Source organism: Schistocerca piceifrons, chromosome 3 (assembly GCF_021461385.2).
Source record: "Schistocerca piceifrons isolate TAMUIC-IGC-003096 chromosome 3, iqSchPice1.1, whole genome shotgun sequence".
Classification (NCBI taxonomy): Eukaryota; Metazoa; Arthropoda; class Insecta; order Orthoptera; family Acrididae; genus Schistocerca; species Schistocerca piceifrons.
The window spans coordinates 383,793,334-383,813,909 of record NC_060140.1 but is presented as its reverse complement, the minus strand read 5'-3'; the positions used below and the strand labels follow the sequence as shown (position 1 = coordinate 383,813,909).

At 43.2% G+C, this 20,576-nt stretch overlaps 1 protein-coding gene across 2 annotated transcripts in view; it reads right to left on the bottom strand.

Annotated features, from left to right (window-relative positions):
• The window catches only part of LOC124790017 (eukaryotic translation initiation factor 5B), a 434,617-nt gene that overhangs the window by 329,362 nt on the left and 84,679 nt on the right, over nucleotides 1-20,576 (bottom strand). For both annotated transcript variants that reach the window (XM_047257568.1, XM_047257567.1), the window contains exons 5-7: nucleotides 17,493-17,610; nucleotides 9,004-9,471; nucleotides 8,761-8,898 (exon numbers count right to left, since the gene is read on the bottom strand). In XM_047257568.1, the coding sequence (XP_047113524.1) occupies nucleotides 8,761-8,898; nucleotides 9,004-9,471; nucleotides 17,493-17,610 (724 nt within the window). The remainder of the gene's footprint in view (nucleotides 1-8,760; nucleotides 8,899-9,003; nucleotides 9,472-17,492; nucleotides 17,611-20,576) is intronic.

Genomic DNA, 20,576 nt, shown 5'->3' with positions numbered 1-20,576 from the left:
TTTACCTCTTCATCTTCTGCTTGCGATATCAGCAAGTACAGGGTGAGCAAAAAGTCTTGCCCTGATTATAACAATTTATTACAGAATAACCGTTTGACATAATAATTAACATTTTATGGCGTTACATAAGTTAGTGTTACAATTTTTTTTTTTTTAAGACCACTTACGTTAGTAAACCTCAACGTGTGCTCGCTTGGTAGCTCGGAGAACGTTGAGGCGGTACTCCAGTTCCCGCCAGGTGTTTCGTAACATGTGTTCTGTCACAGTACCCACAGCAGCTTGTATCCTAGTGTTCAGTTTGTCGACGTCAGCAATTGGTGTGATGAAGACTCTGTCCTTCTTGATATAGCTCAGGAAAAAAAAGGTCAAGGGGCATAATGTCTCGAGAGCGGCCAGGGTGTTGCACCGTTCCTTCCAATCCAATCCACCGATCCAGAAATGTTTCATCCAAAAAATCATGCACTATCAAAGACCAGTGGAGAGGGAGGAGGGGGGTCGGGGGGGAGGGGGGGGGGGGGGAGTTGCTCCATCTTGCCGGACAATTATCCATGGTTGATATTCTTCTAATTGTGGGGCAATGAGCTGTTGCAAAATTTCTACGGTAATGGATTTTTCCGCGAAGAAAAACGGTCCAAAAACCTTGTTATACATGAGGTCGCACCAAACATTCATTTTTTTCGCTGTCTCGCTGTAACTGTACAGTAGCATGTGGAGACTCTGAACCCCATATACGCATATTATGCGTATTTACCATTCCACTGTCATGAAAGGTGGATTCATCGGTAAAGCATACGTGATTTAAGTAATCGTTAGCACCATCAATGCTGCTGAGAATCTCAGTTGCAAAATCAGCATGTGTCAGCAAATCATTCGGTTGCAAGGACCACACGATTTGCACTTTGTAAGCATGCAACCTAAGCCTTCCATGAAGAATCTTCACCACACTTGCTTGCAGTATTTGAAGTTCATGTGATTCTTGACGAGTTTAGTTAGACGGACTCCATTGAAACGATTGCCGAACATAATCAACAGTTGCATTGCTCACACCAGGCCTGCCACTTCGAGGATGATCTTCAACGCTGCCTGTTTCGTTAAACGTTGCATACCATCGTTTTATTGATTTAACGTGAGGAGGGCTGCGTTCATAAGGAGCCCGAAATTTACGCAGAACATTGATGGGCGATTTCGTTTCATGAAACCAAAGCACACTTTGCACTTTCTCCTGCTTCAACACCATTTCTCCAGCAACTAATGTGACCTAACAGACTGCGTCTGTGTTGTGGAGCACTAGCGCCATCTATTGGTTGCAACTAGTAACATTAACCTATGTAACGGCATCAAATGTAACTTACTATGTCAAACGGTTATTTTGTCATGAATTTTTATAATCAGGGCAAGACTTTGTGCTCACCCTGTATACCTGAACTATTGTTGTTGGTATTGGTTTGCTGTTGATTCTGATGAGAACAATGGAGTACCCTCCATTCCTCTGACCAAAAATCCTTGTCTTCTTTTCGTTTCGTGTCACTGACTCCCAGTATATTTAGAATGAGCCTTAGCATTTTCCTTTTAAGATTGTGTAACTTCCCTACCACATTCAAACTTCTGACATTCCACAACCCGACACTTAGATCATTATTCTTTCGTTCACTGTTCAATCTTTTTCTTAGGGTCACCTCCCCATTGACAGTCCTCTCCTGGAGGCCTGAATGGGGGACTAATTCAAAATCTTTTCCCAATTGAGAGATAGTCGTGATTCTTTTTCAATTACAGGCCTTATGTCCTGTGGATACACATTGTGTGACTTTAATGCAGTGCTTTCCATTGCCTTCTGCATCCTCATGCCATTGATCATTGTTGACTCTTCCACCTTTTAGGGGCAGTTTCCCCACTGCAAGAGAATGCCTTAAACCTCTGCCCGCTCCTCCGCCCTCTCTGACAGCACTCTTGGCAGAATGAGGGTGACCTCTTATGACAGAAGAGTTCGCCTACCACTGTTGATGATTTTTGTTCCAAATTTAAGCAGTGGTAGGTACTTAATCCAGGACCGAAGAATAATTAGTGAAATACATAAAGGAGGACCAAAAAACTGCTCTTTAATCCAACTGTTTCATCAAGGTATTAACATTACATGGGATGGTGCACGAATAGTTGACACATTTTAACACTGAAAAAAATTGTACCTCTAGTTATATTTCATTTTGATTTTGCTCCAATATGTTTTGTTTCATGGAAATGTCGGCAGAGGTCATGTTGCTGCAATATTGCCAGTCCCTTGTTCGCAGTTAGCGCTTCACTATGGCGGTGCATGGACGTTTGCCTGTTCAACACCTTATGGCAATTCTCCTTTATACTGAATTGAAAAACATCACAGCAATGCAAATAAGAGTCCGCATGCATTGGGCTTCATCAGGGAACACAATTCTCGGATTAAAAAGAAAATTTGAAGAAGAAGGCAGTTTGCTGGAAGGGAAACAACCTTAAGCGTCAACCGGGGAAGTCCAAACAAGTCATCCTGGGGGCACCAAGGGAAATGGAGATATCTCATCGATACGTACAAAGAATTTTGCAGAGCCATCTCAAGCTCTTCCCTTACAAAATTACTGCATTACAGAAGCTGACTGAGCAGAGCAAACAGAAAACTGGAGTATTCATTACAGGCAAAAGGAAAAGACAAAATAACATTCAACATGTGGTTCTCAGATGAATCTTATTTCCACATCAGTGGAACAGTAAACAAACAAAGTGTTCAATTTTGAGAAATAGAAAAACCACAAAATGTTCATGAAAAAATGATGGGGGGAGGGGGGGGGGGGGGGTAATGTCGGTAGCTCCATTCAGTTATGGCATAAGAGGACCAGTGTAAAGCTGTACTGGATTTTCTACAGGAACCATTGAGCAATCGTGTGATGCACTATCACTACCTCCAGTACCACCATGGGGAATTCTTTAGGCCTCCTTCATGTACAAACCCATGTTTCTTTTTTTTTTTTTGTGAGGATATTTGGAAGAGAAATTGTTCCGTTTGAGACTACAGAATATTAAGGACATGCTGCCCAGTCAGTGCAATTGTGCAACAAGATAAATTAAGACTTGCACCATGAAGTCTTAAGGAATATGTGTACTCAGCTTTGTCCATTGCAATGGAGTGCTATTGTACACATGTAAAATTTGAAAATTTTTGTTTCAAAAATAGAAGCATTGTGGCAACATTAAATGTGTCAACTATTCATGCACCACCCTCTAGACTTCCTGGGATTCGGCACAAACACCAAAACATTAAGTCAACTTCATTTCACCAATCATACAGTTTTCCTTTTTCCTTCAAGAGAGAGAACTGGGAGACAAAACTGTACCAGAAACAAGGAACTGTGTAAACATGGAGCTTTAACTTAGTTTACTCGTTAAGACGAAGTACTGGCCATGGAATAACAAGCTGTGAAATGCTGGCAGTTGCTTGGAACAATTTACGGAAACCATGGATTCACTGAAACAGAGCAGACTGAAATAGACTTTTGAGTTCGGTTTTCTTGATTAAATCCATGCATTATTGGCATCTTATAGCTTCATTTTTATTACAAAAATAATACATGTCCTTCAGAATTAATGCTCCATATTAAACTCTACAGCTGAACTGTATTCAAACTGTAATTTAAAATTTGACAGCCAAAGAAAATGCTCTGGGGTGCTTGTTAGCACATCTTGTGGGTATCCATCACAGTCAAGGCATAATCTAGACTTGGTGGAAATGAGAATGCTGTGAAAACAGAAAAGAATAATCCCTCACTCACACCCACTGAACAGTTCAATGCTTTATTCTCACTGTTTTATTCCTATGGCATATGAAATTAATGATACAGAGTATTACGAATTAGTGAATTGAATTTGCATGTGTTTGGCTTATATTTCTTTGGCTTGTCTAGTTCTCAAACCCTGCTTTGGTTTAAGTTATATGTTGTTTAATCCTCCTCAGTGTGATACACCTTGAAAGTTAGTGACATTTCCTGTTGTTACATCACAACCTTTCCAAGTCAGTATCCGTAACTTGTAGCTAGGCATTCCATTGCTGGAAGATGGAAAGGTGCTGAGTTGAAATGACAAGTTTGCATTTAAACACTGGAGCAAGCTGGTTGTCAAACATCTAGCCCTGCTGCTGCCGCCAAGGGTTAAACACTGTTGATACAACATGGTACGAGTGCCAGGCTGCCGCAGTGGTGACCCGGATGACACCATGCCTGGGCCTGATCCTGCACTGCTTCCACTGTCTCCCTGATCAAAATTAATATCCTGTCACAACAGGGTAGGTCAATGATGATGATTATTATTATTATTATTATTATTATTATTATTATTATTATTATTATTATTATTATTATTATTATTATTATTATTAGTTTGTGGGGTGCTCCCAATAAATCCATTTCTAGCGTTTAAGATGATAACAGGCTCAGGTACAAAACTGTTTAAAGGTCAGGAGGTGGTCGAGACAGGGAGAGAGATGCTGTTTGTAGCATTTGAGGGCATGACACTGGTCTTTAATAGCTGCAGCAATTTTGAGGGTCCACCAAGTCTTCCGGCACAGAGCAAACAAGGAAGAAGGAATCGCCAAAGCAGCTGTGAGAGGATGGCACTGCTCAAATTCCTTACAGACTTATCAATGCCGCCATGCAGTAGAGCAGTCGGGATGGCAGCCGACGAATAGGCATCCCAATCTGCATTAATAAAGGCCCACCTGGGAAGGCATCCATATGAGTGATGCTGAAGAAAAGAATATTGGAAAAAGATTGCTGTCGCACAAATCATCATGAACTCCCTATTCAAAACAGGGAAGGAATCCAAGGCTCCAGATGGAAAGAGCAATAGCAGAGAAAGTGCTGTATGTCACACTGAAAGTGTGTGGGGCCTCCAGTGATATGGAGGCAGAAATCAAGCCCTGCCAGCATGTCTTCAACAACCCTATCCCAGTTAGTGATCATGGTACTGCTCCAAAGAGGGTTATGGGCATTAAAATCCCCAAGGAGAAGGAAGGGGGGAGGGAGCTATCTAAGAAGGGTAAGAAGAGCAGGAAGCATAAGACACCAGTATGGAGCAAAGGTACATGTTAAAAAGTACTGGTTGGAGATGGTCGAATTTCTGTCTGGTCTCAGAGAAGGATAGATGGTTGAGAGTTTCGAATTTCTGAATCTTGCCTTCCTTTTTGTTGATCAGGTAATTTGGCGAGCAAAGAGAACGTGTGTCAGAAAAGTTCATGCATTTGGGCGGTAGGTTGCAATGACTCACTACATCGAGAGGGTGGCCACAATCACCACAAATAGGATTCGCTTCACATCACAAACAGATGTGACTGTTGAGACATTGGAAACAGCATATGGGAGGTGGAATATAGGGCTTCAAGTCACAACAGTAAACCATAACTTTGACTTTTTCTGGAAGGTTCTCCCTCAAAAGCCAGGGCAAAAGCACTGGTATCAATGAGATTGTTCTCAGGACCTCTCTGGGCTTGCCGGACAAAATAAATGTTGCACCATTCCAGATTAGTCCTAAGTTCCTCATCAGAGTAAAGGAGGCTGTCCCTGTGGGAAATAATGTTCTATATCACATTAGAGACTAGTGAGGAGTAATGCTCGGTGGAATGTCTTCCAAGCACACACAAGCACTAAGTGAAGCTGATTGACTGGCAGAAGAGGTTTTAATCAGCAGGGATCCAGACTCATCTTACTAAGGGAGTCAACTTCAGCAAACCTATCTTCACTGTGTTCCACAAACGAGAGCAGTCTGGTAGTGGTGAAAGTCTCTCCATTTGTCTCAGAACAAACCCAGTAATGGTGAAAGGGTTTTGTCACCCAGGGGGTGGCCTTGGAGGGAAGGCCAGGGAAGCAAAAGTAGGAGCAGAGAGAGAACTGTTCCTTTCTGAATACATGGCTACGGAAGAGCGGCCAGGAGTGTAGTCCTTAGCATCCTTCATCTGTAGAGTGTCCACCCTGGTACCATCCCCTCCAAACAGGGTCTTACCCTGCGGGCACCACCCAGCTGCGCAAGGACCACTTGGTGTGGCAGTCATTGCCAGGAGTTCCAAAGCCCTAAAAAGACCAGCAACCACTCCTAGACATACGCGAGGCAGTGACAGCTGATCTAACAGAAATGTGATCCCTCTGATGTCAGGGGCCTCAGCGAATCCATATATAACAGCCCCACTATATGAACTGGCTACACATGCTGGTGACCTAGGGGTGGGGGATGGGAGGGGGACTACAGTGGGGGAGGAAGGCGGCAGGTGGGGACAGAGAGTGAGGGAGGCAAAGAACCCATGCAGGAGATGCTACGGAGGAAGTTCTTCCCCAAATGGCTGATACAACAGAAAAAGAATCTAAAAAGGGAGGTGAAACACCGAGGCGGACCAGAAAAAATTGGAAAAAAAAGGAAAGAGTGAAAACACGAGAGACAAGACCGAAAAGGAATAGCACACCTGAGGGAACAGTTGGGACATCATAAAGGGAAGCACTTAGGGAGAAGGGAGGGGGAGGAAGAGGCAGAGGTGGAGGAGCTAGGATGGGGAAGAGTCGGTATAGTGAAGGGAATGCAGTCTGGGAGAGAAGAAAGGCTGCAATACTCTGAGACCATGCACACCACATGTGTACCCACAAAAGAGCCTAGGACAATGCAATTACGGACTCAAATCTAGTAATTACTACACTAGGATGCACAGGAAGCGCACAGAAGTAAGAAAACACAAACACAATTTTAAAAGAAAAGGAAGAGGACTGAAATTAGACAAGCTTTTGGCCTTAGTGCTAATTAAAGTGAACAGTGAAAAATCTTTCCCACATCCCACTCCACAGCACACATTGGTACTACCTTAGGCAGTAGTCCGCTGACATAACAAACAGACTATTTTGTCAATAAATAGAAATAGTTTCGCTTGCTGAGCTTGTCCGAGTTTGTAACTATTTTCTGAGACATTAAAACCTTTGATGGTGTCTCCAACACTGAAAGACTAAATGTTATGGAGAGAAGTATGCCTTGGACCATAGGAAAATGCCTATAGTACAAATATCAGCACTATCACAAACACAGGTTATGAAGGCCTACAGTCTAACCTTGTTTACCCAGATCTTATCTTTCACCTTTTCACTGCGATGCAGAGACACCTCGACAGCACCAATTTTTCTGAAGGTGAAGAGAAACTTCATTTCAGAATCTGGGCATCGTGTCTACAATTGCACAGAGTCAGCACTGTTCTGAGAGTGCATCCATCGCATGTGATGTGACCTCACCACTGTGAACTGTAAGCTAATGGAGCTACAATTTTTTCTCAGTAATAATTTGCATCACCATATATGGGAAAAATTTAACAGTTTAACATGCCATATGATGGAAGTAGATTCTACAATATCAGTTAATAAATAGAAGGAGAAATTCAATAGCTTGCAAAAGAAGAAATTAATCACCCTACATCGGTCTGTGCACAATAGTGCATGGTACCAACATCTTCCAAAAAGCTATGCATGAGAATGTGATTTTTCATGGGGTCATATCTCATGTTTTGGATAGCCCTTGCCTTAGTGACCATTTGTATACCTATCCGAAGAACAGGCATACTACTGCTATTCTATGGTACAGGACCAAAACTGAAACAAACACTTACACCAGGCCAGTCACTCTGATCAAATCAGTTGGTTCTTTTGCATTAGGTGTTGTCTAGGGTGGACCTTAGCCAACTTACTAAAACATAATTTGTTCATGGGCAGTTCGTGAGTACTTACACCCACACCCCCACCCACCCACAAAAAAAAAGTTTAAAAATTAACAACTGTGGGAGAGGCCAAATCTATCATTCCTATTCATAGCAGATCATCAAAAAATGTTACCTTATGTTCTTAGGATGATATTCTCAAGGAATTTCGAAACTTTTTTCGATACCATTATCTGTTACTGAGAACCAGAAGTTCAAAGTTACCATACTTATGCATGTAAAATCTGGGATGAGGTGTAATGGGAGATTTAACTGAAACAGTGAACATGCGGCAAGGGTTCTAGGGTCACCGCAAGGGATCTGAAGTCACCAAACTAACATTTTATTTTCAGCATTTTTTTCACTAATAAAACTTTAGGATCTGCTGTCTCTGTATAGTGGGCACATCAAGTCTATACAAATATGCCCTATGTAATACTGCAGTGACAAAAGACTGGGCTAATAAGGGTCTTAAAATGTCTGGAAAGAACTTAAACTAACTGACAAAAGTTATATAAAACGGCAAAGACTGCAAATTCAGTAAAATTTTTGTAATATGAGCAAAGCGCCCGCAAAATACTTGTTAGGCATACTTATCTGTTGTTTGTGTGTGTCAAATTATATAAAACAAATTGTCAAAACTATAATGACCTATAGAATTCATTTTACATAAGTAGTACACATTGGTCTAGTAAGGAAAAGAACGAAACCAGAGGAAAAACGTCCTGTTGAAGCACAAAAAAGATGAATATGTTTCTCTTTAAAAGACTCTGACAGAAAAGTGGGGAACTTTTTTGTGCCGAAAGAGAACAGTAGAGAGGTAGTGATGGTGGCGCAGAGAGAGAGATTGGGGGAGGGGAGGTATGTCAATAATCTTACAAATTACGAGTAAAAATAATGTAAGATTTAACAGTGTTGTACTACTAATACTAAGAAATGAGTAAATAGAATGATATACAAGTCAATCACTTTGCTTTTTGCAATGCAGTACCCTAAAGAAAGGTGAGAAGTATTTCTTTTATAAAAACCTTCTTCCTCTTCATCCTGAGATGATTCTGCATCCCATGCTTCTTTAACGTCGTCCTCTTCATCCTTAACATCTTTATTGTTTACTTCTGTAGGTATTTTGTCCACGATTTCAACTTCCACCTTGCGTTCAACTGTAACTGAAAGAAATTTTTCTATTTATCATCTGCTTTTTACTAAGAAGACAATATGTTTTTATATCAACATTTACTGAGTAAGGGGATAAACAAAAATAATTTACATACCTTCCTGTTGGGCGGGAGTGGGTGGTTGCGCCTTTACTTTGTTTGCCCTGATTCGTGTCCCTGGTCTTGGTGTGGTCTGTTTCTTCTCACCCACATTTGGAACATCAACACCTTGTGCCTTCAGTGCTTCGATCATTGCTTGTGCTCTAGCACGATCAGCCTTTTGTTTTGCAGTCAAAAGCTTGCCTTCAGCCTTCAGTCTTTCCTTACGTTCCTTTTCCTTCTGCTTCTTTCGTTCCTTTCGTTCCTGCTCCAAACGTTTCTGCTCTTCCTTTGCTCTCTCTGCTTCCTCAATTTTCCTGAGCCTCTCTTCTTCCTCCCTGGCTAGCCTCTCTTCCTCTTCTTTCAGTTTTTTAAGTGCCTCTTGCATAGCAGCTATAGCTTTCTTTGTTGGACCTTTTGTTTTTTCCTTTGTTTCCTCTTCCGGTTTACCTTTCTTCTTTTTCTTTTTCTTCTTATCATCTTCATCTGCGAACAAATGCCATAGCTGAATGTAACAATAAAGAACGTACAAATGTTTGTAAGCTCCCATGATCAGCAATGCACAAAGTACACAGGTAATTACTGATATGAAATTCTGGTTATAAAGCACCCTCTAGATAAGGCCAGGCATGTAACGCACTTAAAAGCAAGGCATTTCTGGCAACATTTGTATTTATCTACACAAATCAGCGAACATTTTTAAAGTTTCCTTTTGTTTTTGTTTTGTTTTAGGGCACAAATCACCTAGGTTCATAAGTGCCCATGTCAAAACTATAGAACACAAAGACAGACAGGAGTTAGAAAACAACTACATGTCAATCCCAATTGACATAAGAGAAGACAACTAAAAACAGAGACGGGAACGTAAACTGTTAAAAAATAGCTATTCTGTCAGGAAATAGCAGACAGTTAAAACTTGGGCACAATGTGTACAAAGTGGTGGGGCAGCGCCACTTAAATGACGATGGCTAAAATGGCAGCACCCAATACACAACCCAGTTAAAATGGCGACCTCGCAGCAGGCGGGCTGAGAAGAGGTCGTCCAAGCCACTGGGAGAAGCTTAATAGATTGTAGCTTATTCCCATGAAGGTAGGGCCAGTGGTGATGCCAAAGTGACACCACCACCTGACAGACAGCAACACAGAGATCATCAGAGGGAATATAAGACATAGTGGGCTGAGGTACAGGGACTGCAGCCTTGGCAGCAGCATCAGCAGCCTCATTTCCTGTCAGATCGACATGACCGGAACACAAACAGCAGTGGTTCCATCAAAAGTGCAGATTTCCTGGACCCTAGCACTATGGGATGGGCAGTGTACAGCACACAGAGGCTTTCAACAGTGCTGAGAGTGTCTGAGCATATGACACAATTTAAAAGGCTATGTCACCGGATGTACTCTGTGACCTGATACAGGGCGAAGAGCTCTGCTGGAAATACTGAGCAGTGTGCCGGAAGCTGATAACAAAAAACATCAGCATCTATGACAAAGGCACACCCGACACCATGATCAGTCCGAAAGACATCAATGTACACACAGGTACAGTCGCGAAGTTCCATGCAAAGGTCATGAAACACTGAAGGTGACAGAATGAGGCTGGAGTAGTGTCCTTAGGAACCAAATGAAGGCCAAGGCGAACATGGGCCACCACACGAAACCAAGGTGTTGGAGGGTTCATACCCACTGGGGAAGTTGCAAAGAGTGAGAAGTTACACTGCCGGAGCAATAGCGAACACCAGGAGGTAACAGAGAAGAGGGATGTGCCCCATATTGGCAATCAAAAGAGTCATCAAAGGAGGAGGCACAGGATGGATGGCCATGCATGGAAGACAAAAGGCATGTATATCTGCTGAGGAGAAAGTCACAGTGGTAGGACAGTGGTAGTTCAGCAGCTTCTGCATACAGACACTCAACTGGGCTAGAGTAAAAGGCGCCAGTGGCCAAACGGATGCCATGATGACGGATAGTATTGAGACGGCGTAAGAGGGACAGACATGCAGATGCATAAACAAAGCACTCATAGTCTAGTTTCAAATGGACAAAGGACCAGTAAAAATGGAAGAGGGTGGTTTGATCTGCACCCCAGGAACTACCACTGAGGACACACAGGACACTGAGGGGCCGGGCTGCCAGGTATGACGTGGGAGGACCAAGAGTGTTTCCTGTTGAGCATGAGCAGCAGAAGTTTCGTAGTTCTACATCTACATCCACATCCATACTCCGCAAGCCACCTGACGGTGTGTGACGGAGGGTACCCTGAGTACCTCTATCGGTTCTCCCTTCTATTCCAGTCTCATATTGTTCATGGAAAGAAGGATTGTCGGTATGCTTCTGTGTGGGCTCTAATCTCTCTGATTTTATCCTCATGGTCTCTTCGCGAGATATATGTAGGAGGGAGCAATATACTGCTTGACCCCTCGGTGAAGGTATGTACCGAGCTACTGAGCGTCTCTCCTGCAGAGTCTTCCACTGGAGTTTATCTATCATCTCCATAACGCTTTCGCGATTACTAAATGATCCTGTAACGAAGCGCACTGCTCTCCGTTGGATCTTCTCTATCTCTTCTATCAACCCTATCTGGTACGGATCCCACACTGCTGAGCAGTATTCAAGCAGTGGGTGAACAAGTGTACTTCCTTTGTTTTCGGATTGCAGTTCCTTAGGATTCTTCCAATGAATCTCAGTCTGGCATCTGCTTTACCGGCGATCAACTTTATATGATCATTCCATTTTAAATCACTCCTAATGCGTACTCCCAGATAATTGCTGACCTGCTATTTTGTAGCTAAATGATAAGGGATCTATCTTTCTATGTATTTGCAGCACATTACACTTGTCTACATTGAGATTCAATTGCCATTCCCTGCACCATGTGTCAATTAACTGCAGATCCTCCTGCATTTCAGCACAATTTTCCATTGTTACAACCTCTCGATACACCATAGCATCATCTGCAAAAAGCCTCAGTGAACTTCCGATGTAGTTTCAACAAAGGGAAGAGCAACAAGTCCAAGACGTAAATATAGTGGGAGAAACCAACTGCGCCAGCCAGAAATGCATACATATGGTTTTGTCAGCGGAGAAACGAAAGCCATTGTCAATGCCCCACGAGTAAAGATGATCAAAACATCGCTGAAGACTCCACTCAATGAGACAGGCCCTCGGAGCACAGCAAAAGATGGCAATATCGTCAACAGAAAGGGAACTCGAGATGCCCAGCAGGAGACAGGCCATTACAGGGTTAATGGAGATAGCAAAGAGGACAACACTCAGGACAGAACTTTGAAACAAACCATATTCCTGGATAGAGCTGTCCAACAAGGCAGAACCCACATAGACCTTGAACACTTGGTATGTTAAAAATTCCTCAAGGAAACAGGGCAAGCGGCCACTCCCCACATGTAGAGTGTACAGAGGATACCCGTCCTCCAGTAGATATCATAGGCTTTCCTCAACTCGAAAAACACAGCCACAGTCTGGGATTTCTGCAGAAAACCGTTCAGACATTGGTGGACAAAGAGACAAGATGGTCAACTGCAGACGACGCACTCAAAATCCACACTGTGCAGTGGTTAGTAAATTGCGAGACTGAGCCACCATACCAGCCGGACATGAATCGTATGTTCCATAACCTTGCACACACAGCTGGTAAGAGAAATAGGGCAATAGCTAGAAGGAAGGTGTTTGTCCTTACCGGGCTTAGGTATGGGTATGACAGTGGCTTCACGCAAGCACCTGGGAAACGTGCCCTCTGCCCAGATGCGGTTGTACATATTAAGCAGAAAATGCTTGCCTGCAAGAGAAAGTTGCTGCAACATCTGAATGTGAACAGCATCTGGCCCTGGGGCAGAGGATCCAGATGAAGTGACAGCAAGACCTCACTCCCTCACAGCAAAAGCACCATTGTAGCACTTATGATTCTGAGAAGAGAAAACTATCATCTGAGCCTCCTCCACTCATTTCCGACAGAGGAAAGAAGGGTGATACTGGGAAGAGAGAGAAATTTCTGCAAAACGGCAGCCCAATGCATTGGAGAAAGCAATCGGATCCATGATGACCGTCTGCTACTGTCAGGCCAGAAATTGGGGAAGGGATCCAGAGAGCCGTCAGAGTTTATCCCACACGACAGAGGAGGGAGTGGAACTGTTAAAGAACTAGTGAATGAAATCCAGATAGCTTTCTTGTTATCCCAAATAATGTGACGACACTATGCACACATCTGTTTATAATTAATACAGTTTTCCATCATAGAATGATGGCCAGAAATGCGGAAAGCACGTCACCGCACGCGAATTGCATTGCAGCATGCCTCAGTCCACCAAGGGACAGGGAGAAGGCATGGTGAAGAGGAAGTGCAGGGAATGGAACATTCTGCAGCAGGAAGGATAACATTTGTAAGATAGTCCACCTGATCATCACAACTGGGGAAATCATGTTCATCGAAGGTTGCCAGGGAGGAGTAAAGCCGCCAGTAGGCCTTAGTAAGCTGCCACCTGAGTGTGCACATGGATGGGGTAGGAGTCAGGAAACACACAGCACATGGGAAATGGTCACTCGAGTATGTGTTAGAAAGAACAGACCATGCGAGACGATGGGCAAGCTGGACAGTGCAGAAGGATAGGTCAAATGGGAATAGGTGTGCGAGGAGTCGGACGGGAATGTGGGTGCTACTGTGTTAAGGCAGAAGAGGTTAAGTTGATTAAGAAGGTCAGTCAAGTGGGCACCTCTCTGACAGATTCTAGGAGAATGCCAGAGGGGATGGTGTGCATTAAAGTCACCGAGCAGCAGAAATGGGTGAGGTAGCCGCTCAATAACCTGGAGGAAGTCTGCCCTGGTTACATCTAATGATGGAGGGATATAAATGGTACAAAGTCAGGGAGATGAGCAGACTATGAACGTCATCCTGTATGAGCAGCGTGACTTCTCCACAAGATGGAATACTGAACTCAGGGGGTAGGTCAAAATGGACCAGGACGAAAAGTGAAATCTCAAATTGGTCATGAGGATGCAATTTTATGTCCTCAAGGCACAGTACAATGGGACATCGAGATTCTAAAAGCAGACAGAAATCCTCTTTGTTGGATTGAAGACCACGAACATTCCATTGGAGGAGAGTCTTGATGTGGGAAAAATTAATGGGTGTCAACTCAGCAGTTGCCGAGTGCCAGCCTGCTAAGGCTCGCTGCTACATGGCATAGAGGGAGGAGGATCCTGCTCCATGAGGTCCACAGAAGTATCGGCTTTCTTGTGCTGTCGGTCTTTGGAGTCCGATGCATAAAAATGATTGGTGCTGTGCACCGGCGACACAGAGGCCAGCCGGGCGAAGGTATCATGTGGCGACAGTGTCGAAGAGGATCCTCAAGTTGGCAAAGGAGAAGACCATTTGCCTTTGGTGGACTTCTTCGAGCCTTTCTGGTTAGCAGAAGAAGACTGGTTGGCTGGAGGGACACAGGAAGCCTTCACGGAAGTACCATTTGTGTTCTTTCTGGCTCGTTGGTTGTATTGCTGGTGACTTCATCCCTTGAGGCGACAGTACAGCTGGATGAGGGGACAGTGATGCTACCTCGACATTGGACGATTTCACAACCTCAGAGTTGAATTTGAGGTCACATGTCTGCATGGCCACGTCCTTCATGGAGCAAGACATAGCAAGAACAGTACTATAAGTGCCACACGGTAGAACGCAGGGTTTGCGACTTGTCAATAAGTTGCGAGCGACCGGGTAGAGAACTTTTTCTTTTAGCAGGATCTGTTGGACAGCCCGCTCATTGAGATACATGGGACAATCTCGAGAGGAGGCGCATGGTCGCCGTTTGCAGCTGATACAGCAGGGATGAGGAGGCAGACAATTTATCACCCTTGTGCGCATCCCTAGCACAGTTTACACTTTGGCCAGGTGTCAACAAGACATTCGAATGTGGTTGAAATGATGACACTGACCGCAGCACATCAGGTTCGGAATGTGCGGTCGGACTGTGATAACTTCATAACCTGCTTTGATCTTGGCCAGAAGCAAAGGTGACAAAAAGTGTGTGTGTGGGCACTAAGGATGAATATACCTTTTTCACCACCCGATGGATGGCAATGACACCCTGATCAGAGAGGTTTGTTTGGATTATGCCCTTGGTCAGACTGTTGACCACCCTATTGTAAATAACACCATGGGAAGAATTCAGAGTTCCATGGGCCTCGACACGAACAGGATAGCCATGGAGAAGTGAAGTGGCATCCAGTAGTTGTGCTTGAGAATCTGAAGTAGTCTTCAAAAGCAAAGTGCCATTCTGTAAACAAGAGCAGGATTTCACAGGGCCGGCAATCTTCAGTACATGAAACCACGAGGAACTGTGGTGCAGTTGGAAGGGTCTTAGAATCATTATCGTCATTCCGTTTACGTTTCGTAGATGCTGATTGTGAAGATGACTGGCTCATTGTGAGAAAATCCCGACGATTGCCAGTGTCTCCGATGGCATGCTGTTTCCAACTGGGGTCCCCTTCACAAGGGGGCACACATGGCTTAGGTGATTGTTCACACCTCAGGTCACACCTCCTGAACACCTGATAGTGACCAATCTGCAATTTGGGAAGGCAGCAGCACAGACAATCATCCCTCCCTGTCCTGGCCTGTACCAGGGGCTACGTGTGAAACCTACCTGTCAACCTGGGGCTGGGAATTATGCCTTACCCAGTCACCTGATACATGTCAGACGTGTAGGCCGGCTTTCAGGAGTGCACAGGGAGGAAGAAGAAAAAGAAGAATCTCAAACGCTGAAATAGAGGAAGGTCAGGAGCAGGTAAATAAAGAGAGGAAAAGGGAATGAAAACAGTGGTGAGACTGTTCTTATGTCAGCGATGGACAATGCGGAACATTCCCGTGACATGTTCTCCAAGGGAGGGGGAAAAAGAATAGCAAAGAGGATAGACATGCAGCACAGGAAGGGCAAAGATGGTGCAAAAGCTGGGGCCCCATGGTAGCCAAGCACGAACCCGCCAAACAATGGCAAGCCCCCTACAGGGAAGGCTCTCTTTACAGTGTGTTTTTATTACTATAAAACCAAAGCAGAATGAACTTATTTACTTTGTTCATTATTCAAGTATCCTCAATATTGAAGTTAAGAACAGTAGTGATATAATGACGGTAGTGCTGGCAACTGCACTTTGTAGCACATGCTACAAAATCAAAACCAGTTTGAATTTGTTTACGAATGGATCGCACAAAGAAATTAAGTTTGCTGTTATTTTCTGGCCACTTTCTGCTTCAGTGTCAGCTCAATGTGGAACAGTGCATCCACAGACACTAACTGGATCAACTACATCTGCTCCCTTGTCTTCTTGGTCATGTATTCTCTAAACCACAGCTACACATTTTCCATCCCCTATCCTTAAACATTGACAAGTATGCCAATAGTGTAGAGTTAACACCATTCTGCATACTCTTCACTACTTGGCTCCCTTCCCCCGAACGACTATGACCAAATAGATGTTTACTTCATGGATACATTTTTAGGTGCCATGTGGATAATCTTCAGGGACATCTTGTCCAGTTTCCCTTATTTAATACAGATGGAGTCCTCCATAGCTCAGGCAAAGGTCAGAAAGTCTAACATAGAACTCGTGCACTTATCGGGTCACAAGTCAATTGCTGCAGCCATCATAGATTCCTAGTCAGCAGCTAAGGATGCAGTTTTATTTACAACATCTTTGACTCTGAACTGCCAACCCTTGTAATTCCAACTGCAACTGCCCTGTTTCCCTCACCTGGCTCCTGCCACACCCACACCACAAGAATGTGGATCAATCCCAAGATGGGAACTAGAGCCAAAATTCATCACTGCAGCTAACTCGCTTCTGATTATGGGATGCTGATGCTGTAGTGTTTCAAAATCACCAGTTTTTACCACCTGAGACATACCAGGTAAGCTGAAGTATTTATTTTTAAGTGTTATGTGGTGTTGTGAATACTGTACTGAAGCAGTGTGTGTTTTATGTCTATCACATATAAATCACACGAGTTCCTGACAATGATCTCTTGATGAGACTAGAGGCATTGGGGTCACTATATGAGGTCAGCCGATGACCAGTGCCCAGATGATATATTGGAAGAAACTGTCATGATTCTCTGAAAGACTATTGTGAAAAAAATAATAAATAAATAAAATTAAAGTATATTGAATTAGTAATGCTCCCATATCAGATCTCGACGAGTACATTAAACCTGTGTCAATCTAATATGTTGGTGAGAACAGTGTTCCTTGCAGTGTGATTTATAAGCTCAAATAACTACTGCACTGAATATTAAAAGTGATTCATAAAATATCAGGAATTTACATGCTGGTTTACTCATTCTATCGTTTTGTTATTTTTAATGGAATACCAGAAATAAAGAAGCTGACTATTTTTTTCTGATTGTTATAATTAGGTACCAGCTACTTATTGCATTAACAGATAATTAGAAAATAATTTAGGACATTACTAAAAAAGGACAGGTATAAACTCGCACACACACATACCTTCTTCTCCCTCAACAGGCTGTTTCTCTTCTTTCTGTTCAGGCTTCACCTTCTCCTCAGGCTTTACTGTGGCAGGTCTATCGCTTTCTTGATTCTCTTCAGCCTTCTTAACTGGTTCCTACAAACAGGCACTTCATCTTTTGGTAACTGACACAAAGAGAGAGAAATATACATGTCTCTTAACTTCATACTGTTAAATGTCAAAAAGCTAGCTTTACAAATAGTGCAACTATTTATAGACTCGGTAGTCTAGTGATAAAACATGTGGCTGGAAACTGTGAAGTAGCAGCACAGAATCCCTGTGCAACTACAGAAATTTTTCACAGTGTGCCATTAACTTAGCCTCCATCTCTCAAAGATGTGCAGGTCAATACGTGGTTCAGACTCAATGTTGAACTGTCGGTTCCCTTTTTCCAGTTGGATTACTCGATTGGGTTAGGAACACTGAAATTGCTGCTGTGGAATCCAATGGAAAGACCTGGACCAGGCCATAGAGCCACAGAAAATTGTTTTACATCTAATAATGAATGTAACAGAAAGACATATGAAACAGAGATGGAAGCAGATAATTTGTATCAGTCTTAACAAAGCAAGAGAGCTTGAGTTTCAATCACATCAGCTGAACACAGAAGATAGAAGTGCAAAGAAAAAGCACAATAATCATGTATGAGGGTTGATTGAAAAGTAATGCCTCCACCTTCATTAATTGGGTTTGGACAGGAATATTTTAATAAATCATACGCAGAAATAATCCTCAGAATGTGTTCTTTAATTACCAATATTCAACTTTCCACATAACCACCAGCCAATTGGATGCATTCTGCCAACGATGAACAAGTTTTCTGAAGCTGTCACAGAAGAAGTTGACCCGCAACCACAGTCTCACAGTTCTCTCAATGTGTTCACTAGAAGCATAATGATGTCCCCACAAATCGTCTTTCATTATTGGGAACAAATGGAAGTCAGATGGTGGTAAATCTAGACTGTATGGAGTATGCCATACGGTGGTGAGATTCAGTCTCTGAAGTTCTGCTGTGGTGGCACATGAAGTGTGTGGTTTGGCATTGCCATGCTGTAGGAAAACATTTCCCTTTTCCTTTCAGACTCTTGTTAGCCATCATTTCAGAGTTCGCAGCATTGTTGATATAACGCTCTGAATTTATTGTTGTCCCACAGTCAAGGAAACAACATGGATAACACCATCTGCGTCCCAGAACACTGTGGCCATGATTTTTCCAGCTGAGGGCTGCTTCTGGAATTTCTTTTTCAGGGGCAAGCCTTTGTGTCAATATTCCACAGACCGACGTTTCATCTACGGGTCGTAATGGTGTACCCACGTTTCGTCTCTTGTCACAACTGAATAGAGAAAGGCATCATCTTCATTCTTGTCATGCTAGAGGAGTTCCTGGCAAATTTAAAGTCTGTGCGCTTTCATTTCAGGTGTCAGCATCCGGGGTACCCATCGTGCACAGATCTTCCGATAGCCAAGCTGAGCAATAATGTGACCCACATGTTCTTGTGAAATGCTGACTGTGCTTGCAGTTTCTCTCTGAGTGATATGACAATTGTCCTGAATCAATCTGTCAAAATTCTGCTTGTGAAACTCGGTGGTTGCTGTCACAGGCCGTCCAACTCTTCGTTTGTCACACAGGTCAGATGTTCTTGCCTCAATACCTTTAAACTTACTTGCCCAACGATGCACAGTACTCCCATCAACACAATCACCATAAACTGCATTCATTCTCTGATGAATCTCCTTTGGAGTGACACCTTCTGCTGTCGAGAATTCAATGACTGCACATTGCTCAAATCGCATTACTGACCGTCTGTGCAGGGTTCCATACTTCACACTGTAACAACACAACCATTCAATGCTAAGGCTTCTCGCCAACTGGAGCTGTAGAGAAGAGGCTACAGAACAAGCCAGTACCTGCCGCATACCAATGCTGCCAACTGTTGAAGAGTTACGAAGTTTGGAAGCATTACTTTTCAGTCAACCCTCGTAAATGGTGTGCCACTCTAATGGGCTTGGGAAAAAGTGCTATAAAAAGCTTAACAGAAGATAATATGAAACTAAATTTATGTATGACATACCTTTTGTGGTTGGGAAATGAAGGTACATTACAAGAGATGTTGGAAGTGACCTACTCACACAAACGGCATTGCATGTTGGTGAATGTTGCTGAGAGTATCAGCTTTCACTGCAGATATCCTCACATAAATCATCAGTGTGGCAGAAACTGCAAAATGTGGCAACAATGAGGTTCCATGAGCTGTGCAAGGGTCTTGTGTGTCAGTATAGCATGGCTTACTGTTAATGGTGCTTCATGTGACTTTTTTCCTTCCAGTGCTGTTCAATTCTGACAATGTATCAGTATTTTGTATAAGAGCAGTTTTTCCTGTAAAATAGTATTGAATAATTGGCTCCCTTATGAAATGTAAGCAACTGTTCCTTGAATGGTTCGGTGGTCAACATTAACCATCTACACACTGTATTCAAGGCTTGGGGGAGGGGAGGGGGGGTTATCAGAGAAAAGAGTTGATGACATACAGACATGATTGTTGGTGTCACCCATATAGTCTCTTAGCCATTTAGTGCAAGGATATGGACTATCATATAGTTTTGTCAAAGAGTTGCTCAGAAAGCAGGCATGTATCATTACAAGTTTGCAGGCATTCATTAACTGATACAGACTGACCGTGATAAATGCCTAACCCACCACCACTGATGTCACTAATTTATTGTTGAAAGGCCAGGATTACTGCAGTACACACAGCCCAGTGATGAAGTGTGGTTGCACTTGTCAGGGTAAGTGAGCTAACAAGATACATGTTTAGGGAGCAGTAACAACCAGCGTATAGCAGTTGAGAAACCCCTTCGTTCACACAAGGTGGGCGCATTCTGTGCGTTATCACAATGGCACGCCAACAGACCAACTTTTTGTTGACATTATGATCACCATTAAGTAAATCAGATATGATTTCATGAATTTACGAACCAGTTTGATGGTGAGGCTACTGATACTTGGCTGGTAACAGTAAGATGGGACAATGTCTAAAGTGATTAAGGCTCTGCAGTGGAAT